This window comes from Alexandromys fortis, unplaced genomic scaffold (assembly GCF_014885135.2).
Source record: "Alexandromys fortis isolate MF-2015 unplaced genomic scaffold, M_Fortis_MF-2015_v1.1 scaffold_57, whole genome shotgun sequence".
NCBI classification, from domain to species: Eukaryota; Metazoa; Chordata; class Mammalia; order Rodentia; family Cricetidae; genus Alexandromys; species Alexandromys fortis.
The window spans coordinates 3,330,633-3,350,807 of record NW_026067941.1 but is presented as its reverse complement, the minus strand read 5'-3'; the positions used below and the strand labels follow the sequence as shown (position 1 = coordinate 3,350,807).

The 20,175-nt window shown below is 42.5% G+C and overlaps 1 protein-coding gene across 5 annotated transcripts in view; it reads right to left on the bottom strand.

Annotated features, from left to right (window-relative positions):
* Nucleotides 1-1,291: 1,291 nt before the first annotated feature.
* Cald1 (caldesmon 1) overlaps nt 1,292-20,175 on the bottom strand; it is a 191,377-nt gene continuing 172,493 nt past the window's right edge. For 4 of the 5 annotated variants that reach the window (XM_050148018.1, XM_050148021.1, XM_050148022.1 and 1 more), the window contains 6 exons: nt 15,814-15,857; nt 15,637-15,715; nt 12,906-13,043; nt 11,720-11,815; nt 6,307-6,387; nt 1,292-3,573 (listed from right to left, as the gene is read on the bottom strand). In XM_050148018.1, the coding sequence (XP_050003975.1) occupies nt 3,565-3,573; nt 6,307-6,387; nt 11,720-11,815; nt 12,906-13,043; nt 15,637-15,715; nt 15,814-15,857 (447 nt within the window). In that variant the 3' untranslated portion in view covers nt 1,292-3,564. The remainder of the gene's footprint in view (nt 3,574-6,306; nt 6,388-11,719; nt 11,816-12,905; nt 13,044-15,636; nt 15,716-15,813; nt 15,858-20,175) is intronic. The other variant, XM_050148019.1, reaches the window with a different exon arrangement.

Genomic DNA, 20,175 nt, shown 5'->3' with positions numbered 1-20,175 from the left:
AAAGGCACAGTCACTGGCACGACATCTGGAGGAAAGTTCATTTTAGTAAAGTGGCAAAAATGTAAGCTATGTTAGGAATATAACTTATTTTGAATAATTTGTCATTTAGAATTTATTAAACACAGATCTAGATAAGAAAACAAAGTGACCAGTGCATTCATTCTTTATGACATCATAGAAGTTAGGTATCATGGGGATTTAGGGTCTTTTCACACAGTTTAGTCAATGAAGCCATTTTAAGAACCAGAGGTCGGGGTTGAAGGGCAGGAACTGGCCAGAGTGTGGCCAGAGCTTCAGAGGCTGCACCTTCCTTGCACTGTCTGGCCTCAGGATGACCCATTCAAGGGCCAAACCTCTCAAAGTGTTCCCAAGCTCAGATCTTGAGATCTGTCCCACTCAGCAACTAACCAAGACTCAACTCCAGGCTCATCCCATAAAATTGCCTTCATTAAGTTCTTTTTCCTTCAAGATTCTTGCCTCTTGTTGTGTTGGGATTAGGACATCCCTGGGCCAAAAGGACAAAGGTCTCTTTACCTGGCCAGGTTACTGTCTACATGGTTGGTCTCACACACTCCACAGGGGGAGTGGAATGGCGGGGAGGGAGAGCAAGATCTGGCTCCGAAAGCAAGGTCTGCAGAACAGCAGGGCCACCACAGCATCAGAGTCATCTGAGAGGCAGACTGTCAGGGGCCTGTCCAGCCCTATTAAATGGTGTGCATGTTTTATTTTACAGAATATGTTAACTGTTCCTTAAAACAGCATGCCACAGCAAAACATCTGTATTAATTCTGAAGTAGAGTAAGTGGTCAGATTATCTGTGGAGCTGAGATCGGATGAGCTGACAAGCTAGAAAGCTGGGAACAGGACGATGAACAAAAACCCATGCCTCTTCCTGAGTACCTCAGATGGCAAGCCTGGGCCGCCTCCACACCTAGCCTTTACTTGTATTTTGAAGGAGACTTTTTAAAATGTGCCGTCAGTTGTCTACCTCAGGGCACTTTTGAACATTTGGTTAGAAAATTCCCTGTAGTAAGAAATACTTTAATTCTGAACTTAATTAAATATTTTAATTCTAACAAGTAGTTGTTAGCATGCTAAGGAGCATCAGGAGTTCAAGGTCATTCTTGGTTTCATAATGAGTTCCAGGTCAGCCCGGGCTAAGTGAAATCCCATCTCAAAATGCTTCTTTCCTGTATAGAGTGAAACCAACACTCAAGGTGAGGTGCCAGCACCCCGCCCCCCTCTTTATATTACAGCCACATTTCTCACAGACCAATGCATGAGGCAGGGGCATTTGGAAGAATTCCATTTATTGTGGATGCATTTTCACAATATATTTTTATTGCAGCGATCAATCATCAGTGAAAATAACCAAGTGTTTATAATGTTTTTAACAATGGCAGATTCACAGAACACGCTAGTCAACGTGCAGTTTTCCTCTCTTAAAGATAACAGAGAGCTGTAACCGAACAAGTAAATGAGGAATTTGCTTTCTCAAAGATTCAATCCAAACAGAACAAAATTCTACCCTAAAACTCATGTCATCCAAATATTGGAATAAAACTTAGGATCAAGACATTCTTTTCACAACTTGGAACTTTCTTAAAAGCAACAAAACCCACAGAGCCTAGATAATAGCTGTCAGGAGAAGGCCTTTGTCAGCACTCTAACACGGCCGTGTCTCCTCACCTCGGCCTGAACTTGAATTTTGATCCATTTTACTCCAATGATGGAAGTCATTTCCATGGTGCACCGTGTGCATTCTAGTTCATCTTATCGTAGACTTGTGTCTACTCTGTCATGGGCAGATGACGTGTGTAGTCTTAGTGGCTTTCCTTCCTTTGGCCCAAGTTTGCTAAAAGCTAGGGAATCCAACTAACTCTCACTAATTCATGAGAAAAATAGACTTTTCAGGCAGTGGTTACCCCTCAAGCCAACCCTTCCCCCTTGAAGGGAAATATGTGGGATTAGTTATTTTGGAGGCTCTCCCAGTGCGGAAGGAATGGAGACAAAGATAATTTTGGTTAAGTCAGCTGAGGTATGAGTTTGTACAATGACACTGTATGCATAGAATGTTCTATGTAAGAACATTTTGTAAGACGCAGGTGTACTTTTCATTATCTACGGGGAAGAATGAAGACATAAGCTAATACAGGATCTGATGTCTGAATGGTGGAGTTCCTAGAGACCCTGAGGGGGAAATTAAAACTATTAAAATTTACATATAGTTTTGAGATTGTTAGATATTATCAACTTAGGACAGTACCAACTGACTAATAAAAGACAGACAATCTTAATTTAAAAAGTCTGAGTACATACAGATAGAACTGCCATGTCTTTGCTCACTTTAGCTTCTGCTTCTACACGAGGCAAGTTGGTCTTTGTTAGGTGTCTACACGAGTTCTGATTTGTGCAATACTGTAACCAAAATGCTTGGCTTTACATAGTAGAGAAAGAAGACACCTTAGATATCATGTAGGTCAACTTTTTGGGGAATTTTACTGTTACAAATAAGTAGGCGTTGAGCTTGGTCCAGATGGTAGACTTAATAAATTCACACTGGACTTCAAGACTGCCCTCAATTATAAACTAAATACTATGTCTTATAAGAAATTCCAAATAATTTTGACACTTCTAATCCTTTTTTCCAATATTTTTCTTATAAGTCATTGGGCATTGAAAACATAACTATACCTAACTTTCATGTTTCTACCAGCAAATATGAAATATTAATATAATATTGTGATTTTCATCTTCAAAAGCTGTGATATTGGTTAGTTACAAGGACATACTACTGAATATAATAGTCTAGCACATGAAAGAGCAGTCTACCATTGGTGTGTCTGTATACATATATGCACATACATTACATAGTTGTGTTATCTAAATGTGGTTCAGGCTACTATTGCTACCAAAGAAATCCACAAAGCAATCATCCTGGAAAAAAAAATCAGTACCAGTCAGCTAAAATACTCATCCAATTTAGGTATATGAATCAGCACATAAAAAAGCAATATCTCAACAGTACATCTTTTTTTTAAAAAAAAAGACAATCATTATTGCCCTGTATCAGATCTGAAATGGGTTCCTTTCAGATAGTCTCAATTGCCTACTTAGATAATTTCTTCCATGCTTTAATCTAAAGTGCAGAAACATGATGTCTGTATTGAAACAAAACCTACGGTTCATTCCCCTCCCTCCCCCCCCCCATACCGCATGCATTCCTCAGATAATCTTAATCTTGAATTCCTTTTGTTGACTTCCAATGTGGTTGACGTCACTGCTCAGATGACAGCAGACAGTAGCGAGTCTATTTCACAGCACGGGTTTCTTTAGCAACAGGCTCTACTGCAAAGGCAGTACTGTGGCCACGAACATCTCTAGTTGTGATTATTAAATATAGTGAGCATATACATGGGTTTACTGGGATATTGGAATTATTTTTAAAAAAGGAAAATGAACCCAATTTAGTAAATTGACATAAATATGAACAGAGCAGTTAGCCCCCTACAACCGAGCTGACCCAGCAAGACGTCTCGCAGTTGGGTTCTTTCTCCGATTGTTTCAAACCTGCTGAGAGAAGAGAACTTTAAATCAGCAGCCCACAGTGTTTCAGTAGGACAGATCTTGAGCTAAAGACTCACGGTATGATAGGAGTAAATATAAACAACACAAAGGGGAAGGGTACCACTGGCATGTGGTCACATGTGACCTTTCGCTCCATCTTTATACTGATTCTCCCTTTTTCTTTCTCCTGGTTGTTCCTTTCCTACCTTGACCTTCATCTTTGCTCATGGCACTCAAGGTCGAGATGGCTTTTAAGCTCTACAATATGGACTGGACTGGGAATTTCTAGTGTATTACATGACTGGTTAGCTCAGTCAAGGCCACATCAACATGCCAATGTGATTGCTTTTCTTCTATATACCCCTTGTCACCTTTTTCTCTTATCCCCGAGACTTACCAGACCCTTAGTCTATTCTTATCCATTCTTCTCCCCCTCATCCAGCTGCTAAAAGTCCCTTCTGAGGTAGTAACATGTTAATGTGTGATAGATCGTATTTTCAAAGTACAGTGTACTTCCATTTCAAGGGAATGGCCATATAGTGAGTAGGGAGTCTGATGTTTTGAACAGGGACCCCTCACCTGCTGTCTCATTATCTTGAGTAGGTACGGTGGTCTTATTATAGCCTCTGTAAGAGGTCAGTGGTGAAGACTATGGGGGAAGGCCTGGTGGGTGCTTTGCCTCACCATGCACACTCAGGCTGTCTTGTATGTGAGAGGTCTCATCTTAGTCCCCCATTCCAGGGTAGTTCTGCTGTACTTCCTATAGCCTGAATATGACCACAGGGACCCTGATACCTGTGACGGTGGACAGTCAACATCCCCTACTCGGAAAGGATGCTGTCATACCACCTGAACCACTACTGTGGAAGATATATTCATGCTCCCAGGATTTCAGAGTCTTAGGCCCACAAGTTCATTGTTTGTGTTTAAAACAAATAATCACCCTCCCCCCTTTTCTCTGCCAATAGAAAATTATGAAGGGATTTTAAGAACGTTATATTTTATGTACATTTAAAAAAACCCCCAAGGGTCATGGTTAAAAATGTTCAGAAGCCAGGCATGGTAGTCATTATGCCTTTAATCCAATACTTGGGAGGCAGGCAGATCTCTGTGAGTTTGAGGCCAGCCTGGTCTACAAAATGAGTTCCAGGAGAGCCAGGACTGTTACACAGAGAAATCCTGTCTCCAAAAACAAAACCAAAAAAAAAAAAAAAAAAAAACCAAAACAACAATAACAACAACAAAAGAATGTAGGCTCAGAGCAGACTGCTTGAGTATCAGTGTAGGTATTTTTTGAACATGAATTTTCTTGTTGTATGTTTATGTTTTGACTGCATGTATAACTATGTCCCATATGCATGCCTAGTGCCCTCAGGGGCCAGAAGAGGGTGTTGATCCCCTGGTGCTGTCCTGGTGCTGTCATTACAGAGGGTTGTGAACTGCTGTGTGGATGCTGGGAATCAAACCTGGGACATCTGCAGGAACAGCAAATGCTCTTAGCCACCGAACCGTCTTTGTAGCCCCTAGGCGCACATTTGGCCACTTGTTAGATATGTTCCTTTACAAAAGTTACTTCATTCCTCAGTGCCTCATTTTCTTCAGCTATAAAATGGTAACGGTCCTCCCACTTAAGGCTCATAGTAACTGGAGGAACACACGAGGCAATAATGGTACCTAGCAAACAGTAGCTGTTGGGTACTTTTTAAAAGCATATTTAGCAATCATTTGGATAATGGGGTTATTTAGAAGTCACTGTAAGTAGAGAGGCTGGGCTAGTGGATTTCACTGGCTCAGAAGAGCAGTTTATAACTGATGGGGAAGATGGAGTGCCACACTCAGGCACCTGCACCAGGTTGAAGAGAGTGCAGAACCCAGGAACGGGGGAAGTCCCTCCCTCCCTAGAGTGGATCTCAGTGATCCTCTAGCTGCCTTCAAGAGAGCTTCATTAGCCCAGAGTTCGCTTCAGAAGTCTCTCTCCTAGGACTCTGCATTACTAGGAAGCAGACTATTCTTACCTTATTACTGATCTGAGTTCTCTTTCTGAATGTTCTCCTATTGAGGGACCTGCTGAGTCTGTTTCTTGAAATGGGGAACTGCCACAATTAGGAGTGGATTATCTCCTTATACAACCAGCAGTATTGGTTATTCTCTGAGTGTATTTTAAACACCACCTAGAGGGTGTTTCTGGAAAATACGCACACACTTTTCCTAGAGGACCAAGCATTCTTAGCCATTAGTTTTCACTGGGTAGCATATTTTGTCTATTTAAAAATTAAAATTTTTGCTATAGCCACCTTAAGTCTGAGGCTGTGGGCAATGTCTCCTAGGAGAGTTCTAGAAATAGAGCCAAAAAAGGAGGCACATAATTTCTCCCAAGAGATTTGTTTCCCTTGAAATAACTGTGTAGCCAATCACGGGGCCTGCAAAGAAAGACTATGCTTATCCCTTATGGCTCTGATGGCCAGCTGTTCCACAACTATGACAACTATTTAGAAACTGTCTTACTGGGAACCATCCCATGACTGAGACATTTGTGTTGAAAGCCTGACAAGCCGGCAGTGCCAATGGCTTTGTCCTGTCTCTGGGCTACAACACACATGATTTTTAGAAACTGATGGTCATCCAAGCATAGATTTGTGAGTTAGCAATATTTCTCATTTGATCCCAGGACATCGTATTCAGTGATTCATCGGGAAAAAATAATCAATCTCTGAAACATGATTCCCCTTAGGATATTACCTTAGTGGGGGAAGTGACCTTATCCACAGATTGCTTTTCCCAGAGGTTCCGCTTGCCAGATACATCTCCTGGCCTCAAGTCCTAATGAAAAGAAAGCAGAAAAAAAAAATGACAGGTGACCATTCATGATTTCTGGCTAAGCCTAAGTAGGCCAGCCACCACATCAACTGTCCAAAATAGAAGAACTACTAGCCGTTACCTGTCTTGTGAACAGACCTTGGCCTGTTTCCTGGAAATAGGCTGGAAATACATACATGGCCTCCACTAACAACTCTCTGGCTACAGACATCCATGTTGCTTACCCAAGAGGCAGGCTGAAGGTTCAGAGTGCTTCTTAGGCCCACCCTGCCTTCGGGAGTACACTTGGAAGCATCTGACCTCTGGTGGTGTCTGCATGGAGCTGGGTTCTCAGAGCCCCCATGGCGCTGTGCTCACAGTCTTGGCTGGCCCCCATCTCCCCAGATCATCCCCTATAGTGTTCTATTCGTCCCCTAACAACCCCCTTTTGTAGGATCACTCTCCTGGGATCTTGCAACTTAAGGGAGATACTGAAATCACTCCGTGTTTCTTGATGGCCAAGTGTGTCATTTGGAAGTGGATTAGTAGAGCCTAGCCCCCCAAAATTAATCATATGTCACCCAAGGCAACCCTAAGAGAAGTGGGCAATTGATGATGCATGTTAAGAACATGTGTGACTCCTGAAAACAGTAAAGTATGACCCATACTAGTCATATAGTCTTAGATTCTTATTTACTACCTCATAATTCATTTCATTTGGATAAGGACCCAAATTGCTGTTTTCATTTACTTTTCTTCCAGCATTTGCTTATATTAGTACTTGGCACAGGTAGTTTGGAGAAAATGAATGTGTTTTACTGAAAATAGTACTGCTTACTTTGGCAATGCCTTTTCTCGTTAAGGAAGGCAAAGCCTTAGCAGCTGTGGTTTTCCACGGATGCCAGTTTTGGTGAACATATTTCTGACACAGAATACCAGCATCTCAATACTGAACCTGCATGGTTAAATAATGCCATGTGGAGATTTGTCATACCCTTAGCGAGGTTATGGGCCTGTGGAATGAATTCCTGATATTCTATTAGAAAGCGATACCTATTTAACTTGGAAACATTAAGCGACAAATCATATTTAAAAAGAAAAAAAATTCCACTACATTTGCCAGTGTGGGTAAAAGTTGCCAAATTGTCTGAAAGACTTAAAAACATTGGCAGCTATAGTAAGGAACATGCTGGAAGAAGCTCTGAAAAGTGGGTGCTATCACTTATTTCTTTGATTCATAGATGACAAATATTTTTCTATCCCACGAGTGCTCCATTTCCCTGAAATCATGTTGATGAATCTTTCCAGATCACTTAAAGAGTTTAAATAAGGGTGTTTCCAGAAAATAGCAGCATCCACATTGTAAGTCAGCATTTTCAAGTCAAAAGGCAATATAAATGGAATTACCTGACCATACTATATGTGAGAGAAAGACCCAGGCCGGGAGAAGAGGGAGAGATGAAGGCAGAAAAGGCAGCTTTCCAGTCAACAAGAGACGAAAGAATGAAGAAGAGAAGCCAGCTGAGAAAGGCATCATTCTTTTTTAAACAAAAAGAGAGACAAGTTAGCACTTTAATTGCTATATGACATGTAGTTTAGACACAAAGACTAGACAAATCAGCTAAAACATTCAAACTTGAATTCCAGTCACAAAGTTATGCTGGAAGTTTATACATTCTACTCGTAAGTAGCTTGACTGTCCCGGAAAGATACACAAAGCAGGACAATGTTTAATTTTAAATATGCTAATTTCTGGGGGATAATGATGACAATTTTGAGTACTTGTAATTCTTAGCATCCCTGAGAATAAGGCCATAACTACGAAGTCTTGGGTGGTTTTTCTTCTGAGTTTCAGAACGCAATATGCTAGTGTTAGCCCTCTGGCTTACCCTTTGCTTTTGGGGTTTCACCATGGGTAAAGACTGTTTGGTTGAAATAACTCTTTGTTTTCATGGTCACAGGTCACAGCTGCCAACAACAAACCTAGGATTTCTCCTCCAACTACCCATAGTGAGAATAAAGGAAATGGGTTGAGAATAAGTTGTCCAGAACCAGAAGGGACTATTGGAGTTCTCCTACTGGGTGCTGCTTATAGATAATCCTCTGACATTCTGGACTCAAGACCAGCCTAACCAGAGCCCCCAAACTTAGATATCTTGAAGGACCAAAATGGAAACACACATGGCTGAAGTGGATGGTGTAAAAAAAGAAAGGACTGGAACCAATATATTAAAGAATGTATATTTTCATACTTCAAAAAGTGCTCAGGCCGGGCGGTGGTGGCGCACGCCTTTAATCCCAGCACTCGGGAGGCAGAGGCAGGCGGATCTCTGTGAGTTCGAGACCAGCCTGGTCTACAAGAGCTAGTTCCAGGACAGGCTCCAAAACCACAGAGAAACCCTGTCTCGAAAAACCAAAAAAAAAAAAAAAAAAAAAAAAAAAAAAAAAAAAAAAAAAAAAAAAAAAAAAAAAAAAAAAAAAAAAAAAGTGCTCAGATTATAACTTGAAAAAATAAAAAATAAAAAAAACCATAATGGTCAGAATTTAGCTTCAGGTCAACACTGTGACACCTCATGGATAGGACCCAAGATCCCTGTTTGATATCTTCGTATCCTGCCTTCCTTGGAGGTTTTGTCTGACAGTCTACACATCTGTAGGACTCCAGTGGCCTTTTCCACACTGAAATTTTACCTCGTTTCTGCTGCAACCACAGAGTCCGGGCTTCACTTTTCCTACCTTGCTGGGTTCCAAGCCATTATCTTCTTCCAGGAGACAGTCACATGACTAGCTGTAATTTGACATGGTGGGTACTAGGGCTAAAATACAGGAGGAAATACTACCAGAGGAATGTGTCCAAAGCTTTACAAAGCTAAATGAGTATAACCAACCTACTATTTTATTTATGACATAAAATATATATTTCTTACTTACTTATTTGAGGTCACACAAATCTGTCAAACCCAATGGGAAGAAGGTGATCACTAAGATCTATACTAACTGTCCTATTCTTCCCTTTTTTGCTTTCCTAGGTAAGTTTAAAAGTCACTTACTAAGGAGGTAAAGCAGCCTGTGGTTTTTTTAAGTTTCCTGTATTACTTTTCTGTCCTGTCACTTTTTAGGAGGCCATCAATAACCGCAGGCACTGTTACCGCTATCTTTGGTGTGAGATCCTTAGTACAATCCCACCTATGGAGGTAATAACTCCATTTACATGCACTCTTTTAACCCTTCCACTAGGAGAGTAATGGGTGGGAAGCAAGTCAGGTCAGGGGCTGATCAAAGACTCGAGAGGCAGCCCTGAACCAAGCCCATGAGGACAACTTGGTACAGGATGAACTAGGCCACACACACTGGAGACATGGGAGGAAAGGAATGGCCGTCTGCTCTAGAGAGGTGATGCCATACTCCAAGAGAGGCCATTTATCTTCGTGTCCTTCTTTTCTCAGGAGAGTCCCTGAAGTGGGGCATGTGGCCATGAACTCCTCAAATTTACACGTTGTAGAACGGCTTTTAGTTTCATTTGACTTTCAGAGGGATTCATGATTCAGAAATCAAAGTATTAGTAACCATGGGCCTAGAACCATACCTTTGACAGACCATAATTTATTTCTATTTAAAAATAATTTATATTTCTTGTGTCAAGAAGACCAGTTGTGACATTTGAGGCCCCAAAGACACATCTGGGTGTGGTGTCTCCCCCCCCCCCCTTTTTTAATTGATTCCATCTCCTTTATCTGCTTGGCAGGAATGCATATTTTTTCAATGGGTAATGTCTTCACAACTGTAAACTGAGTTCACATTGGCATATACCTTCTGTGAAGTCTTGTGCAAAGACCTTGGGCAGAATATTAACTAAAAAGCTTAATGTTTTGCTCCCAAGAAGGAAACACAAACATTTTCATTTCTTTTTTATAATTTGGGAAGTGCTAGGATATTGCTGCAGGAGCTTAACACTTTAAAGGCATGGGATCTGGGATGTTTTTCTTCTTAAAGAATGAAGGTTACGGTCAATGCCAGCCTGGTCTACATGGTGAGTTCCAGGACAGCCAGGGCTATGTTATCGCAAAAACCCACACACACAAAAAAAAAGATAAATAAATTAAATAACAATGAATGTAGTTATGGCAGTTCCTTTTCTGCTCCTTTGATACCAATAAAGCTGCAAAGTCAGCTTAGCAGAGAAGGCTGAATGGAGAATGTGAATGGTTTATTCTAAGAACAACTGTAAGGCAATTACATAGTGAGTGAGTTAAAGGAATATTTGCATAACTAGCTTACACTTAGTAAATGAGAAAAGTTTTAGTAGTCTAAAATAATATTCATAGCCAGTTTTTGTTTTTTTGCAGGGGGAGTATTCCAGTTTTCTAGTTTCAGGGTTTTTTATGGTTTTCCTTTTCAGGTGTTGATAACACATTATTCAATTTATATTAATTATATGTATATAGCAATTATTTCAATAGCTACTAAATAACTATTTTGTGTTAAGTTATAGATATTAGGTAAAATTAAAAAAACATGGCTTGAAAACGGTCAAAATACACAATCTTTTGGGAATAAGTTTTGGAATGCTTGTAATAAATAAGTAGCCTGAGAAACATGGCATTTTGCTTTCAAATTCCTGTGTGTGGTTTATAGAATAGAAGCCAAATAAACAGATAAGTAAATAAAGGAAAACAGAGAGAAATGCAGAGGGTCTTAGTTGAACGGCCCCAGCATCGTGTGCCACAACTAAGCCCCCCTCCTCCCCTCCGGCAGAGGCTGTGCTTTACCCTGAATCGTGGTGCAGCTGCCCAGGCCACTCTGTGTCTGCACACCCAGTAGTGAGCCCCCCAGCAGTGTGCCAACCAGCAGTGTGCATACCCAGCAGTGTGCCACCCACCAGTGTGCCGCCTAGCAGTGTGCCCCCCAGCAGTGTGCCACCCACCAGTGTGCCGCCTAGCAGTGTGCAACTCACCAGTGTGCCACCCACCAGTGTACCACCCACCAGTGTGCCACCCACCAGTGTACCACCCACCAGTGTGCACACCCAGCAGTGTGCCCCCCACCAGTGTGTCCCCCACCAGTGTGCCACCCACCAGTGTGCCCCCCACCAGTGTGCCCCCCACCAGTGTGCCCCACACCAGTGTGCCCCCCAGCAGTGTGCCCCCACCAGTGTACCACCCACCAGTGTGCACACCCAGCAGTGTGCCCCCCACCAGTGTGCCACTCACCAATGTGCCACCCACCAGTGATCCACCCAGCAGCAGCAGCAGAGGACAGGAAAACCATCCCTCCTAGGCAGGTGAGCCAACTGCTCTTTTATTCTTATGTGTAAGTTGTAAGATCTGAGAAACTCAGATCTCCCCAAGCTACTTACAGAAGGCTTTGGAGCAGGTGACTTGTTGCCGTCTGGTGATTTTGTTAGCCATTCATTGATGCGGCTGGAAACTCCCACTTTCAGGCCAGCGGTTTCCTGCAAAAAGCCAGTCACCCCAAATACTAAAGAAGAAAAGGTACCTTTACCCGGGAAATCTTCCACACTTCAAGGTATCCTTAAATCGGCAATTGTTGACCTTGAGTACCAGCCTGACTGAAGAATTAGCCAGAGAAGACGCAGGAAGGCATTCCCTGCCCCTTCCCCAGAGGAGGCAGCACCTTCTGGCGGTGGCCAGCTGTGAAGAGGGGCTGCTCTGTCTGTGTGCTTCACACCTTGCTTGGGGGCTGTATCTGTCTTGTTGTTTCAGTAGCCAGCCTTCCTTTGCTGACATAAGAACCCAGTTTTTTCACCCTTCCAATGTGGACTAAAGCCCAGTAGCTCTCCCGGTATCCTCCAGGCCTTCATCACTAAATCAGGACTGCTGAAGCACCCAGTACTGTGGGCTCAGCAGCCCCCTTCAGTGGGTTTTCGGCCTCTCCAGTGTGCAACAAGCCACTGCTGACCCAGCTTCCACCATATAAGCCAATGTAATACATTCTTCTTTATAATAATGCATATTTATTGTATTGATTCTGTCCCTTTAAAAAGTATATCAGGGGCTGGAGAGATGGCTCCGTGGTTAAGAGCATGGGCTGCTTTTCCAGAGGACCTGGGCTCGATTCCCAGCACCCACACAGTGGCTCCCAACCGTTTGAAACTCCAGTTCTAGAGGATTCTATGATCTCTTCTGATCTCTGCAGACACTTGGCATACACATAGTGCATATATATATATATACACATATAACATATATGCAAAACAGCTATACACATATAATAAAAATAAGTCTTTAAAAAAAGAAATATCAGTTTTTATTCCATGTCTCCTCGTCCCATCCTAACCCTAATGACTGATAATTAAATGCAAGCACTTCATTTAGTGGTCCATGGCCACCGCTGAGTACAGAGGCTAGCCCATGAATACAATCTCTATGAGCTTGCTTTATTTTGCCCTTTTTTTTTTTTTGGCAAATCAAAATGCAGGTTGTACATTCCTCATTGCATTTGTTGTGAATGAAGGCTGTTCCTAATGCAAATGGGGAAAATCCACTTTTCAAAACTTGAGATGATGAGATGTATGCTCATACCTTATTTGGTGTTCCCGAGGCAGAGGGGGAGGAGAACACATTCCCTCTCTCCCACATGCTCTTGATGTTGCGGACCCCTTCAGCAGGGACAGGGAGATCCGAGGCTGCAGGCTTAGGAGGTTTGGAAGCCTTTGTTCCCTGAAATGTGCAAATATGCTTTAAGACAGTGTTTTGAAGTTTGTTCTCATAAAATCAGAGCGAACTGGTCTTACTCAGCACCATCAACTAAAAAGATCGTGGTGTGCACGTCTATCGAAAGGGATTCGTGGTTTCTCTTGTACAGCTCCATTCCAATGTTGTGATTCTTCACATAAACCATCAGAGCTGGAGCAGAGGCTCTTCCAGAAAAGAAACGTGCTTTTTAGGACTCTGTCATTCAGGAGAAAGAGGACTCCATTTCCTCAACAGATTATTTTCTGGTGTTTTCGTTTTTAATGTGCATGTGTGTTGGTATGTTTGTGTGTATGTATGAATGTATGTGGAAGCCAGGTGTGTGTGTGTGTGTGTGTGTGTAGGAGACCAAAGCTCAATCTCAGGTGCTATTCCTTAGGGGCCTTTTTTTTTTTGAGGGGAGGGGGTGGCTCATGGATTCAGCTAGGAGGCCTGGCCAGTGACCCCCAAGAACCTTCTTGTCTCTAACTCCTCAGCACTGGATTATAATGTGTGCAGCCACACCTGGCGGTTTTTATGTGGCTCCTAGGGCTCAACTGTAGGCTCTTTTTGCTTGTGCAGTTGCTGAGTAAACTAGTTCCCAAGCTTCTCCAGTAGATAGGCATTTGTTCTGTTTTGTTTTTAAATGTGTATGTGTTTGTGCTATGCATGTGTGTGTGTGCTATGCATATGTGTTTGAGTGTGTGTGTGTGAGTACGTACATGTGGAAACCATGTACAAACACTGGATAGATGCCCAGTGTTTCCCTTGATTGCCCTTCACTTTCTACACTGAGGCATGCTCTCTCACTGACCCTGTAGTTCACTGGTTCTGCTAGTCTAGCTAGGCAGCTTGCTCCAGGGATTCCTTGTCTCTGCCTTCCAAATGCAGGCTGCCATGCCTTCAGCTTTTATATGGGTGCTGGGGGTCTGAGCTCCAGTCTTCAGATTACAAAGAAGTCCTATGTGATTACAGAAGAACAGCATATGTCATCTACTGAACATCTCCCAGCAGATAGGCTTTTAGCACCTACTATGCACGCTAACTTTGGTAGAGTTTGTCAAAGCAAGCCAGTTTGTTCCATAAACCACAGTAAGCTTATATTTCAATAGGATAAATGTCAGTAACTTATTAGTACTTATTTTGCATTGTAGTAATCACTATGAAAATAATGGATTGTGATTTATCTCTAGAAGAGAGAACACATAACAGGGAAATGTTATTTAGCTTGAGAATATCAATCAGGCTAAGGATTCTCTAAGGATGTAACATTTACAACCAGATTTTACCAGAGACTCAGAAGTAGGAAAAGGAATAGGAGGAGGCCTTCATTCTATGCAGAAGAACAGCATATGTAGATGCCCCAAAGTGGGGAAGTTCTTCAAGACTGAAAGGCTGAGGCAGGACAGCATAGAGAATATACTGGAAGGAACAAAGGAGACAAGTAAGAAGGGCACGTCTTTGAGAAACTGTCCCAGCTGTAGACAAAGACAAGCCCAGATGGCTTCTCTATCAGACCTGATTTGTGGCTGGTGGTTTAGTAGGGATGAGTTACATCTTCAGTGGTATACAAAAATGTGCCTGTGCCCGGTCTGAGGCCACAGTCTTGGCTTCATTCGTCAGTGCTAGGACCAATCTAACCATAGAAATTAACTGTGCACAGTTTGTCATGTTTTAGTGGACACCAGTCTTGTGAATAAAATGGGTATTGGTACTTCATTAAGTATTTAATAAATCATAAGATTCCCCTCTCAATCTCTCATGTCATTTGTGAACTACATTCTAGGCATCTCTACTCTGAGTACAAAGGAGAGGAGAAAAAGAAAGTGAACCCAAACAATTTGCTTCACTGAAGATGCTCTGATACAGAAGGTTAAAGCCGTTGCTCAAGTCTACACAAAGAACATAAAAGCATCACATCTTGATCAGTGATGCTAATCTTTTAGTGCTTTGGATGAGAAAGACACATTTCTTTCAAACAAAATCAAATTCCCAAGTCAACTGAACAGAAAAAAAAACTTTGATAAAAACATAAAACTATGATCCTTTTACTACTAACCAACCAGTAAAATGGATGATGATGAACACAAGGTGGTTCCCATCTTTATGTTATTTCATGCTACCGTATTTATTAGTAGGAGGTTTCCGCAAACAAAATTCAAGATATACTTGTGACTACCTATGATGCATATATCCATCAATCTATCTATTAGCGACTAGAGAGAAGGCTTATTGATTTAGAACCCTCGCTGCTCTGGCAGAGGACCCAGATTCAGTTCCCAGCATCTACACGGTGGCTCACAAGTATAACTTCAGTTCCAAGGGCGCACATATGTACATTCAGGCAAAACATTCATACACAAAGAAAAATCATACTACAAGTGCTAAAAACAACCTACTCAAAAGTCTCTAATACATCTTTCTTACTGTATTTCTTCATAGCTAGTTATGGAGATCATTATTAATATTGTAATATTATCAGGGTACCAGACTCATCCATCACCCTAAAGTTTCTGCAACCACATATGTAATCCCAGCCTGTTTCTGTTTTGTAGGATTGTGACCAGGGAACAGCGCTCACCTCGATTGCGTTGGTATACTGCTCCAGCCTGCTGTCAATCTTGGAGACTACTGCTGCTTGATGCGTCGATTTGACACCACTGCCAAGTAAACACAGACACGAAAACATGAGTCAAGGGACATCTCTCCGTGTGTGTCACAGCTGATGAGTCTCAGCTGAACAGTCAGTTATAGTTACCTTTTCTGCACTGACTTGTTCAAAAACTCTGCTCGTTCCTCTATCTGGAAATAGAAAAAGAAGAGAAGAAGCCGTGTGAATATGCAGAAGGAAAATGACGTGCAAAGCCCCAACACTGGGACGCTCTGAAGCCTGACAGACTGAGACACGACTGAATAGAATCTGCACCGATGTGCCTTTGAAATACCTTGTGAGCACTTCTGGAAGGCAAGGCAGATCAAGAGTGGCACAAGTCTCTCCTGTGGTCCTACTTGGTGGCCTGTAGTTTACCCACAGTGCCCTTTAGCCACACCACTGCCATTCCTGAACCTGGTAAATGAAAAACACCACAGAGCATGTGAAGGCGCTCCAGTGATGTGCACAGCAGCCCAGATGGGGAGAGAAGTAGGAATTATGTATTTGACATCAGGGAAGTGAAAGGAGGACTGGAAGAGGATAAAGAATGCAGAGAGAGAGGGGCTGGAGTTTTGGAAACAAGAAACCACCACACATAACACAGATCAATGCCATATTAATTATTCATATACTTAAATCTCTATCACCTGTAATGGCGTTTGGAATGGGTCCTTTGGAAGCTAATTGTGTCAGGAGGGTGGAGTTCTCGGGAATGGCATTAGTGCACTGATGAAAAAGACAAGAGAGCTTGCCTATTGCCATGTTCTCTGTCACAGGAGGAGACAGCAAGAACGTGCCCATTTGTGAAGGAGGGGAGAACCTTTTCCAGAATCAGCAGGGCTGGCACACTGATGCCCTTGCACTCCCCAGGCTCCAAAATTGTGGAAAACAGATGTCTACTCGAATTAGCTGCGTGGGTCCTACTGTGTAGTGTAGACTGTCCTGGAATTCTTGATCGTCTTGCCTCAGTACCCTAAGTGCTGGATTGACAGGCATGCACCATCACGCCAGGCAATGATAACTGCCCAGTCTACAGTAATCTGTTTTATTCACCCAAACTGATTGAGAGAAGGCAGCATTTAAGTCTGTCAACCTAGGTCAGGTCACTACAGTAGATTCCCGGACAGGATCAGCTATGGAGTCTTTCAGCATGTGTGTTCCTTGGCAGACTAGGGGGACAAAAGATCCTTTAAGGAGAAAACACACTTAGTAGATTAGGAGAGCATAGAAACAAAATATTTAAATGTCAGTGGTGGATGCCAAATTAAAGATGGGAACACGATGCCACATCTATAAGACACAGTGGGGGAGGGGAGAGGAGCCTTTTCAGAAATTCTGATATTTAAACTGAGTTTTGTAGTTTATAGTTTCCCCAGTGAACTTATGAAAGTGAGGGGAGGCATACATGAACTAGAGGGGAATTTTTTTTTAACAAGTCAAATATTTAGAGACATGGGATGCCGAGGGCAGTGGGGAGCACACTGCAGTGCAGGACCAAGGAGAACTGAGACTTGTGTCGTGTGTGTGGGGTTCTGTCAGCATCTTACTGACTCAAGTTGTCCCGCTCACCTCGGCTGTCACACTCCCATTCCTCCTGTGTGGTTAATTCAGCTTGAGCTCATTTTCTGATCTAGTTAGGACTCACCCTCCGCTTACTGACTTCTGCTGAAAAATGCCTTAACCGCCTGCTTTAAATTACCAGTTTGTGTGGAGTTCACGAATTAAATACTGCACAGCATTGAAGGAATTTAAGGAGGGAAGTTGGCTGCCCCTGATGACAGGAGGCAACAGTACGGTCTCAACATACTCGGGGAAGAGATAATACTGCCGGTTTCAGAAGTTAATTTGCGTATTTTCTTTACTTCACATTCCACATCTCCATCAACAAACTACAACAACCAACATCAGAGACCTTTAGATTTACTCTACGTAAAATTTATTCTCTGCTTATATTATCATTCATTGTTACCATAATCAAGCAATGAGAACTCATAGAATTGCCCAGACGGTAGAGATCATAAGTAATACACAAAATATACCATTTAGTACTATTTTGAGGTCAAGATTCAGATGTACCCCTCCTGTGGGCACTACACAATAGCACCTGTGTGTCAGAGGGATTATAACTGAAGCTGCAGCCTCGCTAGCTACTGGAATTCCATTATAGGATAAACTGCATTTAGGAAAATCTCAGGAAACTCTCTAAGAAACATGCCATCAAGACAAGGGGCACATGGTGTATTCCTGAACGCTCATCTCTATTATGTATAAATTAAAAATGCTCTGGTCCTTTCTATGCATTGACTAAATGACTATTGACTTGTGTAGTTCTGTAAGAGAGAAGACAGAGGGGGCTTCCTAGGAAGGCCCGAGGAAAATAGAAGGATGGACGTGAGAAACGAGGAAGCCGAGGGGCTGGGTAGAAAGGAGATGATGATTAAAGACTGCTGGGGGAAGGAAGCCCCAGGTTCTCCAGCACTCAGGGTAGATAGGATCTAGTCTCAGTGAGACTGCTCTCCTGTTATCAGGACTGTTCAAGGAAGGCTCAGCTTGGGAGAGACTTGAAGGAAGGAAGGGAGAACATTGTTTTCTTTGATTATTTGTTGATCCAGGAATAAAAGAGCCGAACTGGGGACAGGCTGCACTCTGGCAAAGATAGCCAGAGTAGAGGGAAGTTTTCTTCTTATTGGTTGGTTGATGGCTTTGTTGTTCCTTTCGTCTTTCTGCTCTTTTTTTCTATACCGGTGATTTTCAAGCCGTGGTCAGCGCTGTTCACCATGATGGTCCCAAACAACCAAATGAAAACATTTTTTATGGTTTTGCATTTGTTTGAGACATGGTTTTATTCTGTACCTCTGGTTGCCCAAGAACTCACTAGGTAGGTAGTCCAGGCTGGCTGGCCTTGAACTGATGATCCCCTTGTGTTAGCCTTCCAGTGCTGGAATAACAGTGTTACTACGACCAGCCTTAAGTACTCTTTATTTGTGAGATTTAGTTTTTAAATTTTTTTTTATATGTATGGGTGTTTTGCATGTATGTATGTCCGCATTCATTGCCCATGGAGACCAGAAGACGTGTTAGGTCCTCTGGAACTGGAGTTACAGATGGTTGCTGGCTGCTGAGTGGGTGCTAGGACCTAAACCCAGGTCCTCTGCAAGAGTAACAAGTGTTCTTAACTCCTGGCCATCTCTCCAGCCCCCACTTTTAACAAAAATTTACACCATTAAGGGTTGAAAAAAACCATTTCATGACATAATTATATGAAATTCAAATTTCAGTGTTCAGAGATGGAGCTGGCCTACTGTAGGCCTTATTGTGCTGTGCTCTGAGGGCTCACTGGCTGGGATGTTGCTCCCTTTGTGAGTCCTGAATCATTCCCTGCGAGGCCGTCAGCTATATTCCCATAAAGGGGCAGCAAACGTACTTTGCACTTTTCTTTCTCACAGTATGTAGCACAGATTAGTTACATTATAAATATAGATATTTAAAAATAAATTCCCAGTTGCTTATATTGCTGTGCTGGTTAGTTTTATGTCAACTTGACACAAGCTATAGTCATGGGGAGGAAGGAGCCTCAGCTCAGAAAATGCCTCCATAAGACTGGGCTGTGGGCAAGCCTGTAGGACATTTTCCTAACTAGCAATTGATGAGGGAAGGTTCAGTCCATTGTGGGTGGCGCCGTCGCTGGGCTGGTGGTCCTGGGTTCTATAAAAAAGCAAGCTGAGCAAACCATGAGGAGCAAGCTGGTAAGCAGCATCCCTCCATGGCCTCTGCATCAGGTTCCTGCCCCGTGTGAGTTCCTGTCCTGACTATCTTCAATGATAAACAATGAAGTATAAGCCAAATGGATTTTTTTTTTAAAGAGTAAGTCTTGGATTTTCCCACAGCAGACCCTGAGATGAATGGTCAAGTACAAAAGTCATGGATTTCCTGCAACAAGGATACATTTTGAGAAACACGTTGTCCATTGGATGATTTTGCTGTGTGAACATCATGCTTTGATCCTACTGACAGAAACTGAGACACCTACCATGTCATTATTATGTACCAGTATTGTGCATCTGGTCTATGATTGACCAAATTGTTATTACCCAGTTCACAATGGTACTCTGGGAAATATAACTGTAACCAAGCTGGGCATAGTGGTACATGCCTTTAATCCCAGCACTTAGGAGGCAGAGGCAGGTGGGTTTCTATAAATTTGAGACCAGCCTGGTCTACATAACAAGTTCTAGGACAGTCAGGACTATATTGTGAGACATGGTCTACAAACCAACCAACCAACCAACCTGTGACTAGCATTCACGTTATCATAAAGACTAAGTGAGATTATTTGAATGCTGAGGGCTCCTGAAAGAGCTCATTTGGTAAAGCGTGTTTCCCAGAAGCATGAGGACCTCAGTTCAAACCCCAGGTTCCAATGTAAAAAGCCAGCTGGGGTTGCATGTGCTTGTAATTACAGCTCTG